At 41.8% G+C, this 21,834-nt stretch overlaps 1 protein-coding gene across 1 annotated transcript in view; it reads right to left on the bottom strand.

Annotated features, from left to right (window-relative positions):
- The window catches only part of LOC145414119 (solute carrier family 41 member 1-like), a 96,651-nt gene that overhangs the window by 20,641 nt on the left and 54,176 nt on the right, over window positions 1–21,834 (bottom strand). Inside the window, exons 3-7 of the mRNA XM_080283677.1 lie at window positions 21,122–21,328; window positions 19,101–19,280; window positions 18,388–18,532; window positions 10,926–11,072; window positions 1,841–1,988 (exon numbers count right to left, since the gene is read on the bottom strand). Of these exons, the coding sequence (XP_080139803.1) occupies window positions 1,841–1,988; window positions 10,926–11,072; window positions 18,388–18,532; window positions 19,101–19,280; window positions 21,122–21,328 (827 nt within the window). The remainder of the gene's footprint in view (window positions 1–1,840; window positions 1,989–10,925; window positions 11,073–18,387; window positions 18,533–19,100; window positions 19,281–21,121; window positions 21,329–21,834) is intronic.

Here is a 21,834-nt window from a genome sequence, read left to right on the forward strand (position 1 = left end):
CATGGGGTTGGCCAGGGTTTCAGGATCTAGGCAGGTGCCATGTTCAGAGGACCCCTCAGCTCAGTGTGAGCCCTCCACTTCCCTAGCCTTGTCATCATACTTTTTTTTTTAACCCCTTGTGATAGTCACGCTTGGCCTTCCCTTTACCACGTGCTGTAGGCTCGTGCCTTCTTACACCATTTCCACTATCAACTGGTCCACCTCCGGCTCCATTTGATGCAAAGGATGACATATTTCCGTCAATTACTCATCATGGGTGAGAGAGTGTAACATTCAGCTTGCAGATGCAGTGAACACATGTGGTAAGCAGACTGAAACTGAGTGTTGGCTGTTGGCACTAGTCTCACCGTGGTGGCAATCCAAAACCTGTGGTGCCGGAGGGTGCGAAAATGCGTTTTTTTGGTTGTGAATGTTCAAGCATGGGAATATTTGATGGTTTTCGCGAGTGCGAAATAGTTTCGCGAAAGTGCATTTCGCCAATCTGGATGTCACAAAACCTGGTGCCATATTGTATTTATTTCACTTAGTTAAGAAAAATATGCTTGTGTCCATAAGTTCATCACCTGGAGCAAATAGCAACTCATGTTAATGCTACCAACCGTACATATGATACAAAGCAGAATGCACCAAAACGTTAGCCTTTTAGCAGATGTTTTCAACAGATTTCAGGACACAACTTTTGTCTCTGACTGCACATTACAAATCAAGTTACCTAAACCCCTCATCAGTTCTCTAATCATTACACAGTATAACCTTAACAAAAGATCACTAAGAGCACCTGGCTGAACGGGCCATTTATTTATTTATTTATCTATTTTTATTACAGTCCACAGGGTTTAGATCAGAAATAATCAGAAGCCACAACAACAACACAACACAATAATGGCAACTCAAATGAAAAAATAAAATATATAATAATATCAATAATTAAGGCACCCACAACACAGTAGTTACCTACCTTAAAAAGCTTTCACAAGGTACAGCTTCATACATAACAGCAGTGACTATATCAATTCACCATTGAAATTAATAGCTATTTGTAAAATATTATAAATATGTGATATCACGCTAACCTTAGTATCGTTTGTAGTCAAAAGAAAAATATCAAACAGCATTCACAAGAAGAAGAGTTGCAAGACACTGAAAGCTGTGACTGATTTGGTGGCAAGTGGATGAAATGGGTGTGAAGGAAACACATGAGAGAGAGAGAGAGAGAGAGAGAGAAAGAGATTAACCTTTTCACTACAATGATGAATTTTACTGTATTAGTTTGTTCTTACAACCTACACTACATCCAGGAGATTATATGAATATCAGAATAAGCCTTTTGTAGTCAGAGTTGATGGATGGCTATATCAAACCCCTCCAATTCAAAAAGTCTAGCTTAAACTAGGTAAAATTATCTGGAGGCAGCAAGAATGAAATAGAATACAGTACATCATCAGACTGAAAGTTTTAAGTCTTTTATTTGTTCTGTACATGAACCCTATCTGGTCCAAAACATCAAAGGAATACAGGAATTTAACCCCTTCAGTCCAGTTATTTATTCCGCATTTTATTCTTGAAACCTCCAAACTGTTTTATTCACCAGTGGAAAGACTTATGAAAAGAAGGGGTTCAATACAGTATATGGTTCCTTTACCCTTTTACTGTAAGACATTTCCTCAATATTTATTTAAACTGTCTAGAGTCAGCAAGATTAAATTATTAAAACATTTCCCTGGGGTGCAAGGGTTAAGATTCATCTTGTGCTTCCCTCCCATCTACTATATCCACACTAAAAACTGTACCGAGAGACTGATTTATTAAAACATCTACTCATGGGAATACAGTATATTACCTAGAGATCATCATAGCAGATATAACTGGGGTCCAGCCTGAGTAGAGGACCTCCTTGGTGTGCTTATTACGTGATGCGAGCCACACCCACAGTGGCAGCGACAGTAGGTACCCAACCACTATCAGGGGAGACAACCATACATCCGTTCCTGCCAGAACAATAGCATGGAAGTTAAATGGATGGAGGAGACTTTCATGACAAGTGGATATTTATACTAAAAAGAACTATTGTATATATGAATGAGATTACTTTTACTGTACTGTATGGTAGCATATTTTATATATATATATATATATATATATATATATATACAGTAATCCCTCCACTATCCGACGTAAGAGAGTGAAAGGCACGTCCGGAAAGTGGTCCTGTCCGGACAGTGGGCACCAGCCTCCTGGACTTGTACTTATGGACCCTAACTCAGAAAAACACCTATACAACTCCCTCTGGACATGCATAGCACCTATTTATGACCCAAATCACACCAATAAGGGATATAAAAGACTGAAATAAATGCAAAAGAACCATAAAATTAGGTTTAGAGGTGAGTTTATACAATATTAAACATTCTGGGTACTTACAACAAGTCCCTGGCTCTTGGACTGGTACTTATGGACCCTAACTCGGAGAAATTCCTCCCTACTGCACATGCATAGCACCTAATACCCTATTCACACCAATAAGGGACATAAAAGAGTGAAATGAGGTGTTAGAGGTAAGTACAGTATGGAAAATACAGTACACTGCAATATGAAACATTCTGGGTACTTACAGCAAGTCCCTGGCCATCTCAATGAATAACCGCCTCCTCTAAGACTGACAGTAAGAAGGATTTCCTGAAGCACTTGCAGTACACTGTTCATGAAGTCTTGCACTGAACTTAGTCATTTGAACTCAGATGACCATTCTCTTAACACTGCGCCCTCTTGTCTTACTTATGCACCATTGTAACTTTATGAAATAAGTGTTGCATTCTGCACTTAAAGTCTTTGCACTCATAAATCCATTTTCTAAACATAACACACTCTAGTTAATTTTAGCTACATTGAAAGTCTATTAAATCAGTCTCTTTTCACTCAGAATTCTAATGACGACGAGCGTGCACTCATGACAAGAGACGGGCGGTAAGTGGGGAGGATGCAGGGGCACTCTAGCGGACGTTGGAGGAATGACGCACCAAAACAAAGCTGTCCTGTGCCGTGAGCGCCAAGTTCAAATTATGGGTGGGAAAAAGTCAGATTTTTTTCGAATTTTTTGCGGTTTTCAGACCATTTTGGGAATATTGGATCCTGGGACGATAATGTCCGGTAAGTGGGGATGTCCGGAAAGTGGGCGTCCGGATAGTACAGGGATTACTGTATATATATATAAATATATATATACAGTATTTATATACTGTATATGTATATATCTATCTATCTATAGCCCAATGCCCTAATCCCACAAAGGGTGGCCGCAGACAAAACGCCTCCAAGTCGCTCTGTCACCCACCATTTGATTACTCTCCCCCCAACTCACCCCCCCCTCTCCCTCATATACCTCTCAACTCCATCCCTCCACCTCATCCTCGGTCTACCCCTCCCTCCACCTCACCTACATACACTCTCTTAGTCAGTCTTTCATTCTCCATTCTCTCCACATGTCCAAACCACCTCAGTGTATTTCTCCTAATCTTCTCAACCACATCCACATCCACCCCACAACGTTCCTTTACTTCTTCATTCGTCAATCTGTCCCTCCATGTCACTCCACATGCTCCTCTCAAGTAACTCATTTCCACTGCTCTCACTCTTGACTTGTTCCCCTCTTGCAGGGTCCACACCTCGCTTCCATACATCAGGGTAGGGATCACAATACTATCATGGAGTGACTTCTTAACTTCCATGCTCACCTCCCTATTCTTCACCACTGCTTTCAGTGAACCAACAACCTTCCTTCCCTGCTGTACCCTTTCACGCACTTCATCCCCCAAAGTTCCATCCTTGCTCATCACACTACCCAAGTACTTGAATGCACTCACATTCTCCATATCCTCACCATCCAACCTTACTGTACATTCTGTCACTTCATTCCTCTCAAACACCATAACTTTACTCTTGTTTACATTAACTTTTAGCTTCCTCCTCCTACACACTGTCCCAAATTCATTCACCAAACCTTGCAACTCCCATTCATTTTCACTCAACAATACTGTATCATCAGCAAACAGCAACACTAGAATCTTCCAAATCTCACCCTCATTCATTAGAGCCAGCCCCACATCCACTGCCCTACCTTGCACCTCCTTTACAACCCCATCCATGTATATATTAAACAGCCATGGAGACATCACACAACCCTGTTTCAGTCCCACACTGAGATCAAAGAACTCACTCAGCTCACCATCCACTCGCACCGTAGCCCTAGCTCCTTCGTACATACTCTTCACAGCACTCAACAATTTCCCCTCCATTCCAAATATTCTGCATTCCCTCCACATACCTTACCTGTCTTTTCTGTCATATGCTTTCTCCAAGTCCATGATGGCAGCATACACTTTCTTTCCCTTCTCTAGATACTTCACTAAACATCTCAGAAATATCTGATCTACACGCCCTTTTCCCTTCCTAAATCCCCCTTGTTCTTCTCCAACTAGGTTCCTCTGTCATATGCCTATCCCTAACAATGAGTATTCTACCATATATTTTTCCAGTCACACTAAGAGGGCAAATACCCCTATGGTTACCACATACTTCTCTCTCCCCTATTCCTTTGTATAGAGGAACAATTATACCTGATTTCCAGTTCTTCAGAACCCTTCCTTCTTCCCAAGCCAATCTACATAACTTCCATATCCACTCCACTACAATCTCACCCCCATACCTCAGCATTTCACCACACACTCCATCAATTCCTGGGGCCTTTCCCATCTTGATCTTCTTCATTGCTTCCACTATTTCCGCCCTACTGATCTCTTCCTCCCTCCTCTCATCTCTCCTTCTCCCAGCCATTCCCCAAACACTTATACTCTCACTACTCTCACTCTCTACATTCAACAAATCCTCAAAGAGCTCCTTCCATCTCCTCAATTTCTCTCTCTTCTCCACCAACAATCTATTATTCCTATCTTTCACTCCCCTGCTATTTCTCCTTTCACACTGCCTTACTTTCTTTACCTCCTTCCAAAACAATTTCTTACTCTCCCTCCATTTCACACTCAGATTCCTCACAAATTCTTCATCCACTTTCTTCTTACATTTTCCACCCTACTGATCTCTTCCTCCCTCCTCTCATCTCTCCTTCTCCCAGCCATTCCCCAACCACTTATACTCGCAATGCTCTCACTCTCTACATTCAACAAATCCTCAAAGTGCTCCTTCCATCTCCTCAATTTCTCTCTCTTCTCCACCAACAATCTATTATTCCTATCTTTCACTCCCCTGCTATTTCCCCTTTCACACTGCCTTACTTTCTCTACCTCCTTCCAAAACAAATTCTTACTCTCCCTCCATTTCACACAGATTCCTCCCAAATTCTTCATCCACTTTCTTCTTACTCTCCTTTACCAATCTCTTCAACTCCCTTCTCTTGCTCATATATACCTCTCTCTTCTCTCTCTCATCTTCTCCCCTACCTCTATTCGTTAGCCATTCACTATATGGCTTCTTCTTTTGTTCCACAGCTCGTTTCACCTCATCGTTCCACCATGCTGTCCCTTGCACACCCCTGCATCTCCTCCTCATTCCACAAACCAACTCACACGCTGTACCTATCTCTTCCGTGAATGTCTTACATACATCTTCCACCCCTTCCATCTGCTCTAACTCATACCTTCCCAATCTTTCTTCCACTATGCTCTTAACCCGCCCCATCCCGACCACGTTTCCACCACTGACTCCCCCCAGTCTCGACCATTTTAGGAATTTTTTTTTTTTTTTGCTCAAACCTTCGATTTTGGTAAGAAACATCGAAAATTCATTGAGAAATCGCTCACCTGAGGTTTAAAATACTCGACACAGGTAGGAGTACCTCCTTACCTTACTGGGTTTTCTATCAGGCTGGCACCAAAGAAAACGAGTTCTATGGGAGGATAACTATTTCACACCACTCAAAAACGGTATTTATTTATTTACTTGGTACGAATTTATATGTAGTATGAGAGTATATTGGTTTTCAAGCAGTAATATAGGCATTATAAGCATTGTTTCACTCACTAATACCTGACCTTTTTTTACCACATTACCTGATCATCATTTCTAACTGCTTCTTCCTCTAATGCTATGTAAAGTTTGTCCTCCACATTGTCATTGATTGGGGAATCACTCTGGCCCTGAATTTCATACCATGGCATGACATGGCTATACTGGCCAGGTCACTGATAACAGGTGAATTGCTGAGACAATGGCATGCAGGGGGGGGGGGAGGTCATGCTGGGTAAGGCATTGTCCCTGCCTGGCATCTTGTAGAGGAAGGTGTCACGTGTATACCTACCAAAAATCACTTGCGAAAATTGAAAATTGTGCAAATTAGGGACCTTGCAATTTTTTCGCGTTTATGTACGTCGACGGGATTAGCAGTGACAAAACGTGTGGACGTTAAAGAACGTTGACGGGACGCCGCGGGTTAAACTCTGCCATTCTCTCACTGTCTTGCAATTTCTCCACTCTTCTCACAGGAGCTGTTTCCTCCTGACTTACCCTTTGTCTCATCAACCCTTTTCTTTGCAGCCCTACCTTGGCCATCACTAAGTGATGGTCCAAGATTCCATTCCCCCACCCTCTTGACACTTTTGAATCCAACACTTGTCTTCTCATTTGCTCATCCACACACACACAGTCTATCATTGCCTTTCGTTCAACAAGTTCACCATCCATCCTCCTCATAACCCTCCATGTATACCTGTGGATCATCTTATGCCGAAAGTAGGTGCTAGCTATTGCTAACCCCTTGCCAGCACAGATGTCCAACAAAGCACTACCATTCCCATCTACTTCAGCTGGCACACCCCACTGACCAATCACTCTATCCATGCTTGCTTTACAAATTTGGTAATGAAAAGTTAAATTTGGTAATGAAAACTGAGGAGTTTGGTAATGTGACTGAGTTCCGATCACTTACAATATCCAATATTTCACTTATTTATAAAAATACACACACTTGTGCATTCCTGTACACTATTTACACTTTCCCACACACCTGATCAGTATTCACGCTCGGAGTGATACTCAGAAAAACATTTAGGGCATAGGGGGACCTTGCACTCTGCACACTAGTATGAAGACTCTTTTCGTGCTGGGGGATGGCGTTTGGTCGTATGACAGACGTGGCACCGCCTGTAGGCCTGATGACCTGCTGTGGTACGGGCAATCTCTACCAGCCTGTGCCACTGGAAATACTCAGCACAGTAGAGCCTGTCCGCTGTAGTCACTGTCCCTTGCCTAGCACCTGGCACATGTACAGATGAATATTCTTCAAGGAGTTCATGTGCCAGCTCTCTCTCAAACTCTCGTAGAGAGAGAGAGAGAGGTTTCCTGACGAGCTCCTTAAACAGTATATGACTGTTCAGGATGGCGATATCAAAGGGTGTAAAAATGTCTTCTTGTACCACCTGCAGGACTTAAGTAAGCAATCAACTTCACCAATTTGAATGTCCAATTTATCAACAAGCCACATGTTGATGTTATAACCGTTGACAGCATCTGGCTTTATCAAGGGTTCCCTGGTCCTGTAGTCTGTTCTTCCAGTTTCCTCCAACACACCCTTATGTACTGCAGACAACATTTTAACCTGTCTCTTGTCATGCCAAAGAAGAGCTAACATGTTGCCACATTTCTTGGCCAGAAGGGCTCCTTTCTCAATATTTGCTAGAAATACAGGGAATTTCTTTCTGTTGGCACTAACAGTTCCACAGAATCCAGTACCGTGGTCAAGCAAATACTTGGTCAATGCTGGGGCAGTGTAATACTTACCAGTATAAAGATGAGGTGGAGGGATGGAGTTGAGAGGTATATGAGGGAGGGGGGGGTGAGTTGGGGGGAGGGGAGTCAAATGGTGGGTGACAGAGTGACTTGGAGGCGTTTTGTCTGCGGCCACCCTTTGCGGGATTAGGGCGTCGGGCTATAGATAGATAGATAAAGAATTTTGTACTTGCTGAAATACCTTCCCATGAGCACTTTCACAACAGATGCCGAGAACACATGACGATCGTCACTAGGTATATTAACATCTGTTGCCGAATAACCTATCACATCTAGCACATATCCAATTTTGCAGTCACAAAAGACAAAGAATTTGAGGCCAAATCAGTGACGCTTTGATGGCACACACTGAGTAAATGTCAGCCTGCCCCTGAAAAACACCAGCGACTCGTCAATAACCACTTTCTGGAACGGACGAAAAACCCTGGAAAATGACTCCTTGAGCATTGTTAGGATTGGGTCTTCTTTTCCACAACCTGTTGTTCAGTGCAGTTCCGTAATTTCTACTGAAATGAAGGAACCTTAGGATGGCCAGGTACCTGTCACAGGCCATGTATTTACCAAAGACAGGTGTGCCCACGAGTTCACCAACCAACCTATAGTCATGGAGCACACGTTTTCTTATGTGTGCCATCAACATGGTAAGGGCTAGCCACACAAACATCTCCCCCACCTCCACAGGTATCCAGTCACGTATGTGCATGCTCTTGCCGGCAGCCACATCCAGCTACAGCACACACATGGCCAAGTGGAAATTGATTTTCTCCACTAGATACTGCATGACAGCAGTTGTGAAAATGGCCCTGAATAAACTGCTATTAGTCCAGGGCCTGGGGGGTAAGCTCATCCTCCTGCACACCTGCTCCGTCTGCATCAAATACCGGTACAGATGGCTCAAAGCCGGCACCATCTTCCCACACAAAGATATCGACTCTACCCACACGTGGTAAAGCCGGCTGTCTGGCAGTTGCAGGACATTTTTTCATCACTCGTGCATGCCCACGGGCAGGGGGTGAGGGGGAAGGAAAGGGAGAGGTGTGAGAGGAAGGGGAGTAAGCAGGTGATGACTCACCTGATGTGGAACTTGCCTGGGAAGACGTTCGGTGCTGAGTATCTCCATGTGGGGCCTGTGTGGGAAATACCACACCCAAAGGGCCCGGTTATGGAGAATCAGCCCTTGAGGCGCTAGGCTGTGGTGTTGGGGATCGTTGTAGGGCAAGACGTCGGCGAGCAAGCGGCGAGAGTGTAGGAGAGATGGCTCTTTGGTGTTTATTCCGCAGATGACCGCCAGCTCCTTGGTCACCTTCCTGATGTTCTGGGTCATCAATCGCCTCCTCCTCGGTGAATTCGTCACTTTCATATGCCTTTCCCTCTTCCTGAAGGAGTTTCAGAGCCTTCTCTGGCATCGGAGAGTGGGTAAGGGTTGGAGGGTGAGGAGGTCGCTCTCCATATGGTAGCTCTTCCTCTCCTCCTCCGACATGCTCTCGCTAAGTGTCTGTAAGGACACGGTGTCGTCCAAGGCACGTCCAATAGCACTATCATTTAGTCCTTTCCTCAGCACTAAGGGCAAAATTTTCACGGGGGTCAAGGAGGCGATCGGCCCTTCATGCGGTGCTACAGAATCGGACGATGACGAAGAAGAATAGATGGCTCCTCATGCTACCACTGCCGGGTACAAATTGAACCACACAACTGTGGGGTACCTGGGGGTCCTACCTACCCAGTGGGTATCACAGAAAATGGTCGCAAGTTCAAAGGGTGGCAGGAAGGTGAGTGCAGCACATGCTGTCAGCCGGCGGTGCTCCGCGCCCTGAGTCATGACGGCTATACACGTCAGCTGGTGGTTAGGGGTTAATTACCCACAAAACCACCAGGCACCATAATTTGGTTATATGGTTACCACTGGGCGTAGTGAAGGGTTTCCCGGTGTACAGGAAACCATTTGGCTTGTCACTCAGTGTAGAGTCACCCATAGACAGAAGGAAGGGTATAAATGAAGACACGCCGAGAAAGATAATCACATTATTCATCAGACCAACTCTGGAGTATGCATATAGTCTGGAATCCATATCTTAAAAAACACAAAGAAACAATTGAAAAGGTATAGAGGGCTGCTACAAGATGGGCTCCAAGCTAGAGGGATCTAAATTATGATGAAAGACTACAAAAATTCAACCTAGCAACATTACAAGAGGAGACATGATTATGTTATATAAATGCAACACAGGAAAAGAGAAAATAGACATAAATGAGTACATAACCTACAGGGAAGCAACATCAAGAGGACACTGCAAAAAACTATACAAAATGAGATGTGATAAAGGCAGAAGGAAACTTAATTTCCCAAACAGAGCAACTGATCTGTGGAATTCACTACCAAGTGACACAGTGTGTGTCAAAACTATTAAAAAATTCAAAGATATGGATGATAAAAATGGTTCAAAACACAGGACAGTACAACCTTGACTCAGTCCTGTAAAGATACAAATAGGTAAGAAAACACATGCATGCATGCACACACACACACACACACACACACACACACACACACACACACACACACACACACTTCTCCTTTCTCACTTCTACGGGGTAAAGTTGGAACTGAGATCAACTGTACATACCAGGCTGTTTATTACTCAAGTACAGTACTGTTTAGCAGGGTCACCTAATCTCGACAAAATTATACAGAGGAAGGTTTCTGACCCAGTGATCCTGTACCATTCTTCTCTTTCATGACATCCAGAGAATGCACAGGTGACATTCTTTCTCCCTTATCCCAATGGGGTATGTACAGCTGCCAGGACTCCCATCTGTTACAGAGGTACGAGGGTTTGAAGAGATGTGGTGCTCCATCGGACTGAGCCAGTGAAAGTTTATATCCAAGGGGTGGTTGGGGTTTATTGCTCATGTACTGCCACTCAGGGATGAGTGGGGCTGGTCACTCTCACCTTAAATGTCAGGACCAACTTGCCTAGCCCCAGACACCTACGTTCCTCATGGAGCAACATAGGATTGGATGATGGATGGATGGATAGAATTCACAAAAAGGGACAAGTTCTGGAGGGCAATAAAGATTTTCCACAGTGTGTAATCTCTATACATACTGAAGAATCAACAAAACTCACCCTTGGCATTGTAAAGGACGGAGGCAATCCCTGCTAGAAGCCCCAGTGTGGTGAGGTCCCCTAGCGAGGCGGCGATGGGTGTGGCAACATTGTCGGGGTTGATGCTGCACTTTCTCGATGCAAGGATTACACCCACCATAATCAAACCTACGAAGTAATTTAACAGGTTTACATATCAAAACAAAAATGGTGATATATTTATAAATTATACATATATATATATATATATATATATATATATATATATATATATATAGTATATATGTATGAATGTATATATATATATACGGTATATATATATATATATATATATATATATACGGTATATATATATATATATATATATATATATATATTTGACCCTCGATTTCCTAGACTAAAAGAGGGGGGGGGGGAGACCAGTCCAGGAACCCCCCAAATCTGGGAATCGCAAAAATCCGGCCCCACATACCATTCCCCGGACTGTTGTCATACTTTGTCTGAATTCTCCAATACTGTCCGGCAATTACTGTATTCCGATATTCAAGAGCATTCTGGAATGCAGGCTACCTATACCAACATAACTAACATAAAAAGTACATAAAATAATAACACTGACACAATAAACTGACACACTGGTGGTATTTTGCTAGCTACAACCCTAAGAATGGTTGTTTAGACAGTTGTTGATAAGAATGTGGAGGGTATGACAGATCAAAAAGCTGAGAAAAAGAGGAAAATGAAGAAGGAATGGAACACCATGACGTGAGCCAACCATTCAACAGCTGACTGAGATACAAACATGCAATCATTGAATGTGATCTCGATCTGGGACCGAATCGGCAATTTTAATTGGAAAATATTTTAATCTTTATCACTATATAGGTTTGCACACCTAGTTATTTGAAATTCAGTAAAAAATTTGTGCTTAATTTACTTATTAACAGAAAATCAGGATTCAGGGTGAAAACTTCTTAAAGTTAGCAGAAGTGTTTTGCCTCTAGCCTAACAACTTGCCTTGACGGACTTTTGTTTTGTATAAATATCGATTTACAAAGCAGATACATTTTTTTGAACTCAAAATAAATATTTATGCAAAACAGAAGTCTGTCAAGGCGTGCTGACAATCTGAAGGGAAAATATCTGCTAACATTGGTGCATTTTAGCTCTGAAACCTAATTTTTAAATAAAGTTATAGTAAGTACAATTTTTTAAGTGGATTTCAGATAATTAGGTGTGTAGGAGCCACTGTGGTGAAAAAAATTAAAATATTTTCCAGTGAAAAGTGCCGATTCGGTATTTAGTTGCACCGAATCAGGTGAGCTAAGTAAGTGGGAATGGATCCCATTGACTCTGACTGTAAGAAAATATTTTTTTTATTACTTATGAATTTTAATGTGTCCAAGCCTTCCTTAAATTTTACTGTGTTATGCAATAAACTATTTATAGTGGCATTTGAGAAAGGTAAGAGGCAAATGGGATATTGCCACGAGTTAGGAACTGGTGGCGTGAAGGTTGGTGGCCAAGTTGCATTTCATGTATGAAAATATCTTCTTGTGTGTGTTACAAATGGCCTTTGTTGAGTCAAAACCTTGCTAAAATTATACTGTGTTGTGCAGCAGACTGCTTATACTGTTGTTTTATATGTGAGAATAATGGTTGGACTTTTGTGAGAATCCCGGACTTGTACGGGCATTTGTCCGGCATTTGATAACATTGTCCGGCCTCAGCCTGTGTCCAGGAAATCCAAAATCCGGGAAATAGGGGTCCGCCAAATTGAGGGTCGAGTGTATATCTATATCTATCTATTTATCTATCTATATATGTGGGGGTATTCGCCATCCACTCACTCCACAAACGTAATGCTATTCTCATCCATCTCAGCAGGCACACCCCACTCACCAACTATTCCATCCACCTTCACATTCTCTACTTTACCATTCATATCACCAATCAAAAACACTCTCTCATTCCTTCCAAACTTTTCCATGCACACTTCCACATTTGTCCAGAACTCTTCTCTCACTCTGCTTGCATGATCTTGTGTTGGTGCATACACGCACACAATCACCCACATTTGTATTCCAACTTTCAATCTTACCCACACAATCCTTGAGCCAACTGATCCATACTCCCTTATGTTCTTCTTCCATCTTTTACTCACAACAATACACACTCCTTCTTTTGCCATCTCATTCTCACCTACTCCTGCATATATACCCCATCCATACTCCCATTCTCTCACACTCTCTCCTCTCCATTTAGTTTCAGTTACTCCACATACATCCACTTTCGCACCCTCAAGCACGTGGACAATCTCTCTCTCTTTCACCTCATCATTCGCACCCCTTACATTCCACGTCACGATCCGCACCATGTCCTTTGTCCAGTCCTTGGTCATCATCTTTTGGTTAGTCCTTGTCCGAGGCTTCTTGTTCGTCTTTTTAGTTAGCTGTTTTCTGGGGAGGGGAACTAACCCTCTGCCAACCCTTTTAGTCGCCTCATACGACAAGCAGGGATACTGGGTCAGTATTCTTGAAAACCCTCCTACCCCCAGAGGTAGTATGAGGCACAGACATAATGATTATACACATCAGTGATCAAACAATGATGAGGGTGGCAGCTGGGAGCTGATGAATAGATGAACCATTCCAGTGTCAATAATTGTTATTATCATTTTTTTTTTTTTTTTAGTTTCAGTTACTCCACATACATCCACTTTCGCACCCTCAAGCACGTGGACAATCTCTCTCTCTTTCACCTCATCATTCGCACCCCTTACATTCCACGTCACGATCCGCACCATGTCCTTTGTCCGGTCCTTGGTCATCATCTTTTGGTTAGTCCTTGTCCGAGGCTTCTTGTTCGTCTTTTTAGTTAGCTGTTTTCTGGGGAGGGGAACTAACCCTCTGCCAACCCTTTTAGTCGCCTCATACGACAAGCAGGGATACTGGGTCAGTATTCTTGAAAACCCTCCTACCCCCAGAGGTAGTATGAGGCACAGACATAATGATTATACACATCAGTGATCAAACAATGATGAGGGTGGCAGCTGGGAGCTGACGAATAGATGAACCATTCCAGTGTCAATAATTGTTATTATCATTTTTTTTTTTTTTTTACACTGCCATAACACACAATACTTATATGCTGTTATTTACATACCAACTGTGAGTAACGGTTCATTTAGCAATACTGGATATTAAACGGGAGGAAATGAAAACGGATGTTGTCCGAGATGCATCTGTATTTCTTTTTATTCATTCGACAGAAACAAAGGATCCACACTGCAATGAGTCATGTAATGTCAGCAAAACTGAAGAACACATGTCCACTGTAAGTCAATGGGTTACTGTAATGAATTTAAGTTAGTGAGACCTAATAAATCTGAAACAAAAATTCAAGGTACATAATCAAGTGCAAAAGAAGTGAGGAACAGATGTCAAAATTCAATCCTGTACAGCAGGGGTCAGCAACCTTTAATGGACTGGGGGCCGGAACTGCTCTGTTACTCAGCTGGCAGGCAAGGTGAATTTGAAAAATGACAGGACCAACTTGCCCGGCCCCAGGCTCCTATGCTCCTCATGGGGCAACATAGGACTGGATGATGGATGGATGGATAAAGACCACACATCCCTCCTCCAATAATAATAATAGTAATAATAATAGAAGTAGTAAAAGTGACAGCAGAAAGAAATGTGAAAGTGCAAAGGATGTAAGTGGATGATTATTAACCCATGGGAATGAAGTAAGGACCAGATGGAAAGAATATTTTGAAAGCCTGATCAATGGAAATAGAGAGAGGAGCGCAGATGTAAATATGATTGGTTTTGGGGGTGTGCAGAAAAGGAATGCAAAGCCAGGAAACGTGACACTCGCACAGGTGAAGAATGCTGTGAGGCAACTGATAAACGAGAAAGTAGCTAGGGCTGATGAGGTATATGCTGAGATAATTAGGTGAACTGAAGAGAGCAGAATGAAATGCTTGTTGGAGATATGTAAGAAGGCATAGGTGAGTGAAACTGCACCATTAGAGTGGAAAAAGGCTGTGACTGTACCCCTGTACAAAAATAAAGGTGTGGCATATGTTTACTGAGTGTTGTAGAGAAGGTATATGGAAGAATTATTGAAAAAGTAAGGGAGATATGAGAAGTCCTTGTGAGTGATGAACGGGGTGGCTTTAGGAGTGGCAAAGAATGTGTGGATCAAATATTTGCAGTGAGACAGACAGTGGATAAGGAGTGTGAGAAGGGTTATAAGGTATGGCATTTATGGATCTGGAAAAACCATACAACAAAGTAGACAGAGAAGGATTGTGGAAGGTTACGCACATGTACAGTGTAGATGGTATGCTGCTAGGTGCCGTCATGTGTTTTTATGAAGGTAGTGAGGCATGTGTAAGGGTAAATGGGCATCTATGTGAACGGTTCATGATCAATGTGGGTGTGTGACAAGGTTGTGTGATGTCCCAGTGGTTGTTCAATATTTGGATGGGGTGAAGAGAGAAGTAAAAACACGAGTAATGGAGAGAGGGATGGCGTTGATAATGAATGGTGATGGATGGAATATCTCAAATTTGTTGTATGCTACTTGCAAATACCAGACAAGAATTTGGTAGACTAGTGCAGAGTTCTACTGATGTATGTGAGTGTCGTGCCTTGAGAGTAAATGTAGAAAACAGTAAAGTGATGGTAATCGAGAGAGAAGGTGACTCCCAGTGTGATATTACAGTGCATGAAGAGAGACTGGAATTCGTGAGTTAATTCAAGTATCTGGGTACAGTGATAGAAAAGAGAGGAAAATGTCCAAAAGAAGTGGAAAGTAGAGTGACACAAGGAAGGAAAGTAGCTGGTGCTATGAGGGCCTTGATAAGAAACGGAGGCTTGAGTGTTGCAGCTGCGTGAGGCTCACATGAGGGAGTGTTAGTGCCAACTTTAACATATGGATGTGAGACTATGGTGTGGCATGAAAATGAAAAGTCAGAAGTGAAAGGAGTGGAGATGGGACTGCTGAGGAATGTATGAAGAGTACAGAGATTGGACAGAATGTGATTTGTGAAAGATGCAGACTGAGGAAGTCTGTAGACACCAGAATCAAAGAGAGTTTACTGATATGGTATGGTCATGTGAAGAGAATGGATAATAATACTGTGGTGAAAAAGGTACATCTGAGTGACTCTGAAAGAGGGGAGAGGCAAGGTAGGCCAAGGATAAGGTGGAAGAATATAGCGAATGAGTGTGTGAGGAAGAGAGGTTTGGAAGTTGGTGCGGCCAGGGGACTGACAAGAGATCGAGCTGGCTGGATGAACGTTGTGAGAAGTGCATGATCAAGGATTTGGCACATACATTCCTCAGCAGTTCCATCTCCACTGCCCTCACTCTTGACTCTTCATTTCCATGCCACACCATAGTCTCGCATCCATATGTTAAAGTTGGCAAAAATACTCCTTTATGTAAGCCTTATGCAGTTGCAACACTCAAGCCTCTGTTTCTTATCAGGGCCTTCATTGCACCAGCTACTTCCCTTCCTTATTTCACTCTACTTTCCACTTTTTTTGTACATTTTCCTCTTTTCTATCACTGTACCCAGGTATTTGAACCCTCTCACCAGTTCCAGTCTCTACCCATTCACTGTAACATCAAACTGTGAGTCATCTTCTATCTCAATAACCATCACTTTACTCTTTTCTACATTTTACTCTCAAGGCTCACAGACATCAGCAAAACTCTACACCAGTCTACCAAACTCTTGTCCAGTATTTGCAAGCAGTACTGCATCATCAGCATACAGCAAATTTGAGATATTCCATCCATCACTATTCATTACTAACGCCATCCCGCTCTCCATTACTCGTGTTTTTACTTCTCTCATCACCCCATCCATATATATATATTGAACACCCATGGGGACATCACACAACCATGTTGCACGCCCACACCGATCGTGAACCATTCACTTAGATGCCCATTTACCCTTACATGTGCTTCACTATGATACCATCATAAAAACTCTTTGATGACACCTAGCAGCTTACCATTTACACAGTACATGCACAAAACCTTCCACAATCCCTCTCTGTCTACTTTGTCATATGCTTTTTCCAGATCTATGAATAAATATGAGTATATATGAATACAAGTTAATAAGAATAACATTTAGTCAAAGTATATTTCATAAACTCATACTGAATATAATTTTCATAAAATTAATGCTTTAAAAGCAAAATTAATGATTTTCACTTAAATAAATATCACCATGTATGGCAGCAATAGTGTCTTGTTTTTGGGGGGCAGCATTTTTTAATTATCGTTTTTGAGCAAAATTATCACACCAACTTGAATGAAGCATATCATTTAAATATAATAATAAGTAAATAAATATATCACATGAATGTTATCACTTATTACACAGGCCAAATTATTCCATTACGCAACATTTTTTTTTCACATCCAGTGTTGGATCACAGAGCACCGGATGCAGCACGTCACAGCCTCCTAATCAGAGCTCAAGTCTGTTTGAATAAACACTTTTTTGAACAAACTAATTCTAGCTAGTATTTACTACAGTGATTAACAGCCAGTATGACTTACTGATTTTTAAGTGAAAAACGAAAATATTTTTGTGAATTTGTAGACCTTACTGGAGGGCCAGTCAGATCAGGTTTACGGGCTGGGTCAGGCTTGTGAGCCATAGGTCACTGACCCCTGCTGTACAGTCTATAAGAGTGGAGCAAAAAAAAAAAAAAAAAAAAAAAAAAAAAAAAAAAAAAAAGGGGGGGGGGGGGGCCTGACTTATTAGCCTTTGTGGATACACAGGAATACCTAATTAACCCCATTGTCTGACAATAAATACCGTAACACTCATGCGCCTCTGACTCGATTTCAGCTGAATACTACGAGTATAATCTGGTATTAACTGGAGCAAAGTACTCGAGCTGTCTTGACCAGAAAGGGTTAATGGTACCAGTATGAACATTCTCAGGCTCCTATGCTCAATCTCAGCCAAAAGCATTAACTTGAATAAAACTCTAACAGTTATCCTGACCATGAAGGGATCAGGAACTTGGTTCAGGCTGTTCAGCCTGATGTACTATAACTAACAGGAACTAACTGTTCTCATATCCTAACCAATGCTCCATCCATTGTATCATGGACCAGTGAATTCAACATTACTCACAAGCAACAGTCTCTGTTCACTGTCTACCTCTGGCCGGAGGGAAGCCATAGCCAAGGTTTCACACTGAAGACCTGATGTTCAGTGCTAACAAGGTAGTCTGAATCTTAGCTAGACTGTATGAGGAATGGTTCACAATGACACTGTTGCTTGTACATTCATGAGTAACTCAAAACTACCCCAAACAGGTCTCCATTATGTGTGGTACCCATGTTGCAATTTCCCTTCCAGGTTTAGGTAAGAGTGCAGAGTGGGCAAAAACTGTGACTCACAAATGCATATTTGTGTGTGGGATTATGTGATGACTTACTGAGTATAAGTGATGCTACTGATGCTGTAACAAGAGCAGCAGCACACAGCAAAAGGGCATGCAGAAGGTCAAAATGCCCCTCAGGAATCCAACCCATTACCACTGCTGCTACTGATGCCAGGAACCCCACCACTATGGCCTGGCACTGTACATAGAGAAATGGGTTATTTAGCACATACTATAAATTTTACAAGCCACAACCATAGGACAACCATTGGATAATTATGTTAACCCAAGAAAAAAAAAATTTTGTGGCAGGGTTAGAAATGCTCTCCATGAACCCTTTCACAACCCAGTTTCTCTTCTGAAGCTGAACCAAATTATCTGAAAACAGCAGGATGAAACTGGAAGAAGTTGACACTTACAGAATAAACAATGATACTTAAAGACAGGTTAAACTGCATACCACTGGCTGTGCTCCTTCTTGACCACTGGAATCAGCAAAACATGAAAGCAGAGAAATTATAAAGTAGCTGTTTTACTTGATATTTATAATGACAGTTTTTCTCTTAATTACTGATTAAAGAAGATGAAATTATGGTCTTATTTTCTATAACATACAATTTTATGTCTTTCTGCATGCCACGTTTTCTTTATTTTTTAAGGAAATACCAGGTTTAATACAAACAGGACTGTGAACGCTACTGGAAAATAATGAAAGATTTACAACATTCTTGTACTTCTGATATACAATATGTCATCTGAAAACTGACCTGTATGAGTGCCATATTGCCAACAATCATGGACAAGCGATTTTCACGGTTGTCAAGGTGACCAAGATTGGCGTGAGTGGAAAGACGAGAGGCTAATGTCATCTCAAGGTTACCCTTCAGACCCAAGAGTGCTGGGACCATGATGAACAGCTCACTAACGTCTCTAAACACTGCCCAGTGCTGTAAACAGTAACACAAATGAAGACGAGTTGGGATGGGGAAAAGTTTTTCTTTAACTTCATCATCATCTTATCCTCTAAATATCCACAATATTATTCAGAAAGGAAGGTATCATAACTCTTACTACATCTAGCATGAATTTTGATGATAACATTTTGCCTCACATCAAACAAACACTTTATTCCAGGGAACATGTAAAGTCATCAAGTAAAAATATTACTGAAGATTTTTTCTTAGGTACCTCCAAAACAAAGTCTGAAATACAGTATTCATCTTGGTAACCGACTGGCTGATACACTACATCGTCATCCTCACGAACCTACCCCTATTTCCCACTAAAAAATGGGGGCACAGAATAAAAAAAAATAGGAAAAGAATATAAAAAAACAGAAGAATTACCAATAGCAAACCCAGTGAAATGGGTCTTATATCCATTCATTCACTGTTCACCCCTTCAAAACTCACAGAGTTACCTTGCAGGAAGTATCATTCACACTTTACTCTTTAACATTTGCAGCATCACAACCATTGGTGGGACAGAACTATCCCATCAGCTGCAAAAACAACAGATATGCCACTCTGTGTACATCTCTAGACATCCATCATTCATCCATTTCTATCTTTCATCAGTCCTTGCTTCTCCAATTTTTATTTCTCACTTCCTCACAATTTACCCTATTCAGCCATCATCTACTTCGCACTCTATTTCTTCTCTCATCCACAAACTCAATCACCTAAAGTCTTTTCACCACACCATTCATATCTATTCCCAGTCTATCAGAACCTACTGCCCAAGCACACTCTTGTCTGCCTGCCCACTATGCAATGGACTTCCACACTCCACATCTTGCATGAATCATTATGTTCCTAATCCTATCCAATCTACAGTACAGTATACAACTCACACATACCTTAACCCCTTCACTATGATGGGTTTCTCCTACACAGAATACAAGTGCTTGCAGACAACAAGTATGAGAAGTCCCCCCTAACTTGAATAAAGACATCCTTGTAACTGTTGATAAGCTCAAGGAAATGATCATGCTTTATTAGAAATCACCAATGAGGAGCGGTGAAATGATCAGGGATCTCACAATGCCTCACCAGTTCCCTGAGGATCTGCCCCCCAATTCCTGACACTGACTTAGTGTGGGGGGGGGGGGATCAAGGTTGGTGACTGGTTTGTGATGCCCTCTTAAAGTGGCCTTATTATCCTGCTGCCAACCTGAATAATTTGGTCAGGACCTTTCCTTCTGGCTCCTTTTCCTATTTTTCTCCAGCAATAACTTTGGTGTACAGGGAGTGGACATTTCCACTTTCATCTAAATTTCCTCCTGTGGTGAAAAGCTGTCATGGCCTTTCCCCTAATCAGTCTATTACAATGAGAGAGAGAGAGAGAGAGAGAGAGAGAGAGAGAGAGAGAGAGAGAGATTGATTTCCTTGCCACAGTCATTTTCTCCTAAATGCCTCCTAGGGGAGAATGAGTTGTACAAGACAAAAATGAAAATGATGATGGTAATGATGACTTATCTTGCTTTATCAAACATACCTTATCTCATGCAAACCATGCAAATCTTTTACCACAATAGCTGGGGGGAAAAAAAAACTAAACTGGCCAGTTTATCCAATCATGACACTTTACACATTGATCTACTTTCACTGCATTTATATTTCTTTATGTTTATCTTCCCTCTTGAATTCCCATGTTTTACTAACATACACCATGATAACTCTTACAGAATGTGTGTACAGCTTGTAAAGGCAGGATGGCATTTTTTATTACAAGAATGTACCATGCTATCTTAGTCTATCCAACTGAAAAGGTGACTGCATCAACAAACCTGTACCAGATCCAGTACCAGCCCTGCACCAACCATGCCCAGGCCAGCCACCAAGAAGGGCAACATGACCTGAGTAAGAATGGCCAAGCTGGACTCACTGTCGGCCTGCAGTGGTCCGGCCTGCAGTAATGACGCTGCCTGGTCATCGTCTGAGCCAGAGGTTGACGACCGTTCCTCAAAAAGACCGTCACCTTCCTCTATCCGGCCCTGGGGAAGAGAAGACTGCACGTGAACTTTGTACTTATTCAAGGTGTTATGTCTCACTCAGCTGAATAAAATAATCTGCTGATTGCTAGAATACAATGCAGTGTCAAAACTGATATAATCATATGAGATGTATGATGATAGTATTAGCACTAACAGGTTCCTTCTGTTAAGTTTCACTCTCAGTTGAACAAACCAGTCTCATGTTAATGGATATGAAATGGAAGAGAAGATGACAAACTGACTGGGCTGACTGGCAATATTCTGATATCAAAGATCATTCATTTTTCACTGTCGACTAATGTATCTGATCTTGTACATACACAGTAGAGAGTACAGGATACCTATAAAAATTGACAAATAGTCCAATTCTGACATGCAAGCAAAATAGCACCTAGCAAACTTACATCTTACAACAATATACAAATTCACTTCATGCTATCCCTGAGTAAAACAAAAGTCTGACATACTTACACAATGGTTATGTGGCTTCATGCACCATAGATAAG

The sequence above is a fragment of the Coenobita brevimanus genome, chromosome 98, assembly GCF_032717465.1.
Source record: "Coenobita brevimanus isolate Jiangsu-jjx chromosome 98, ASM3271746v2, whole genome shotgun sequence".
NCBI classification, from domain to species: Eukaryota; Metazoa; Arthropoda; class Malacostraca; order Decapoda; family Coenobitidae; genus Coenobita; species Coenobita brevimanus.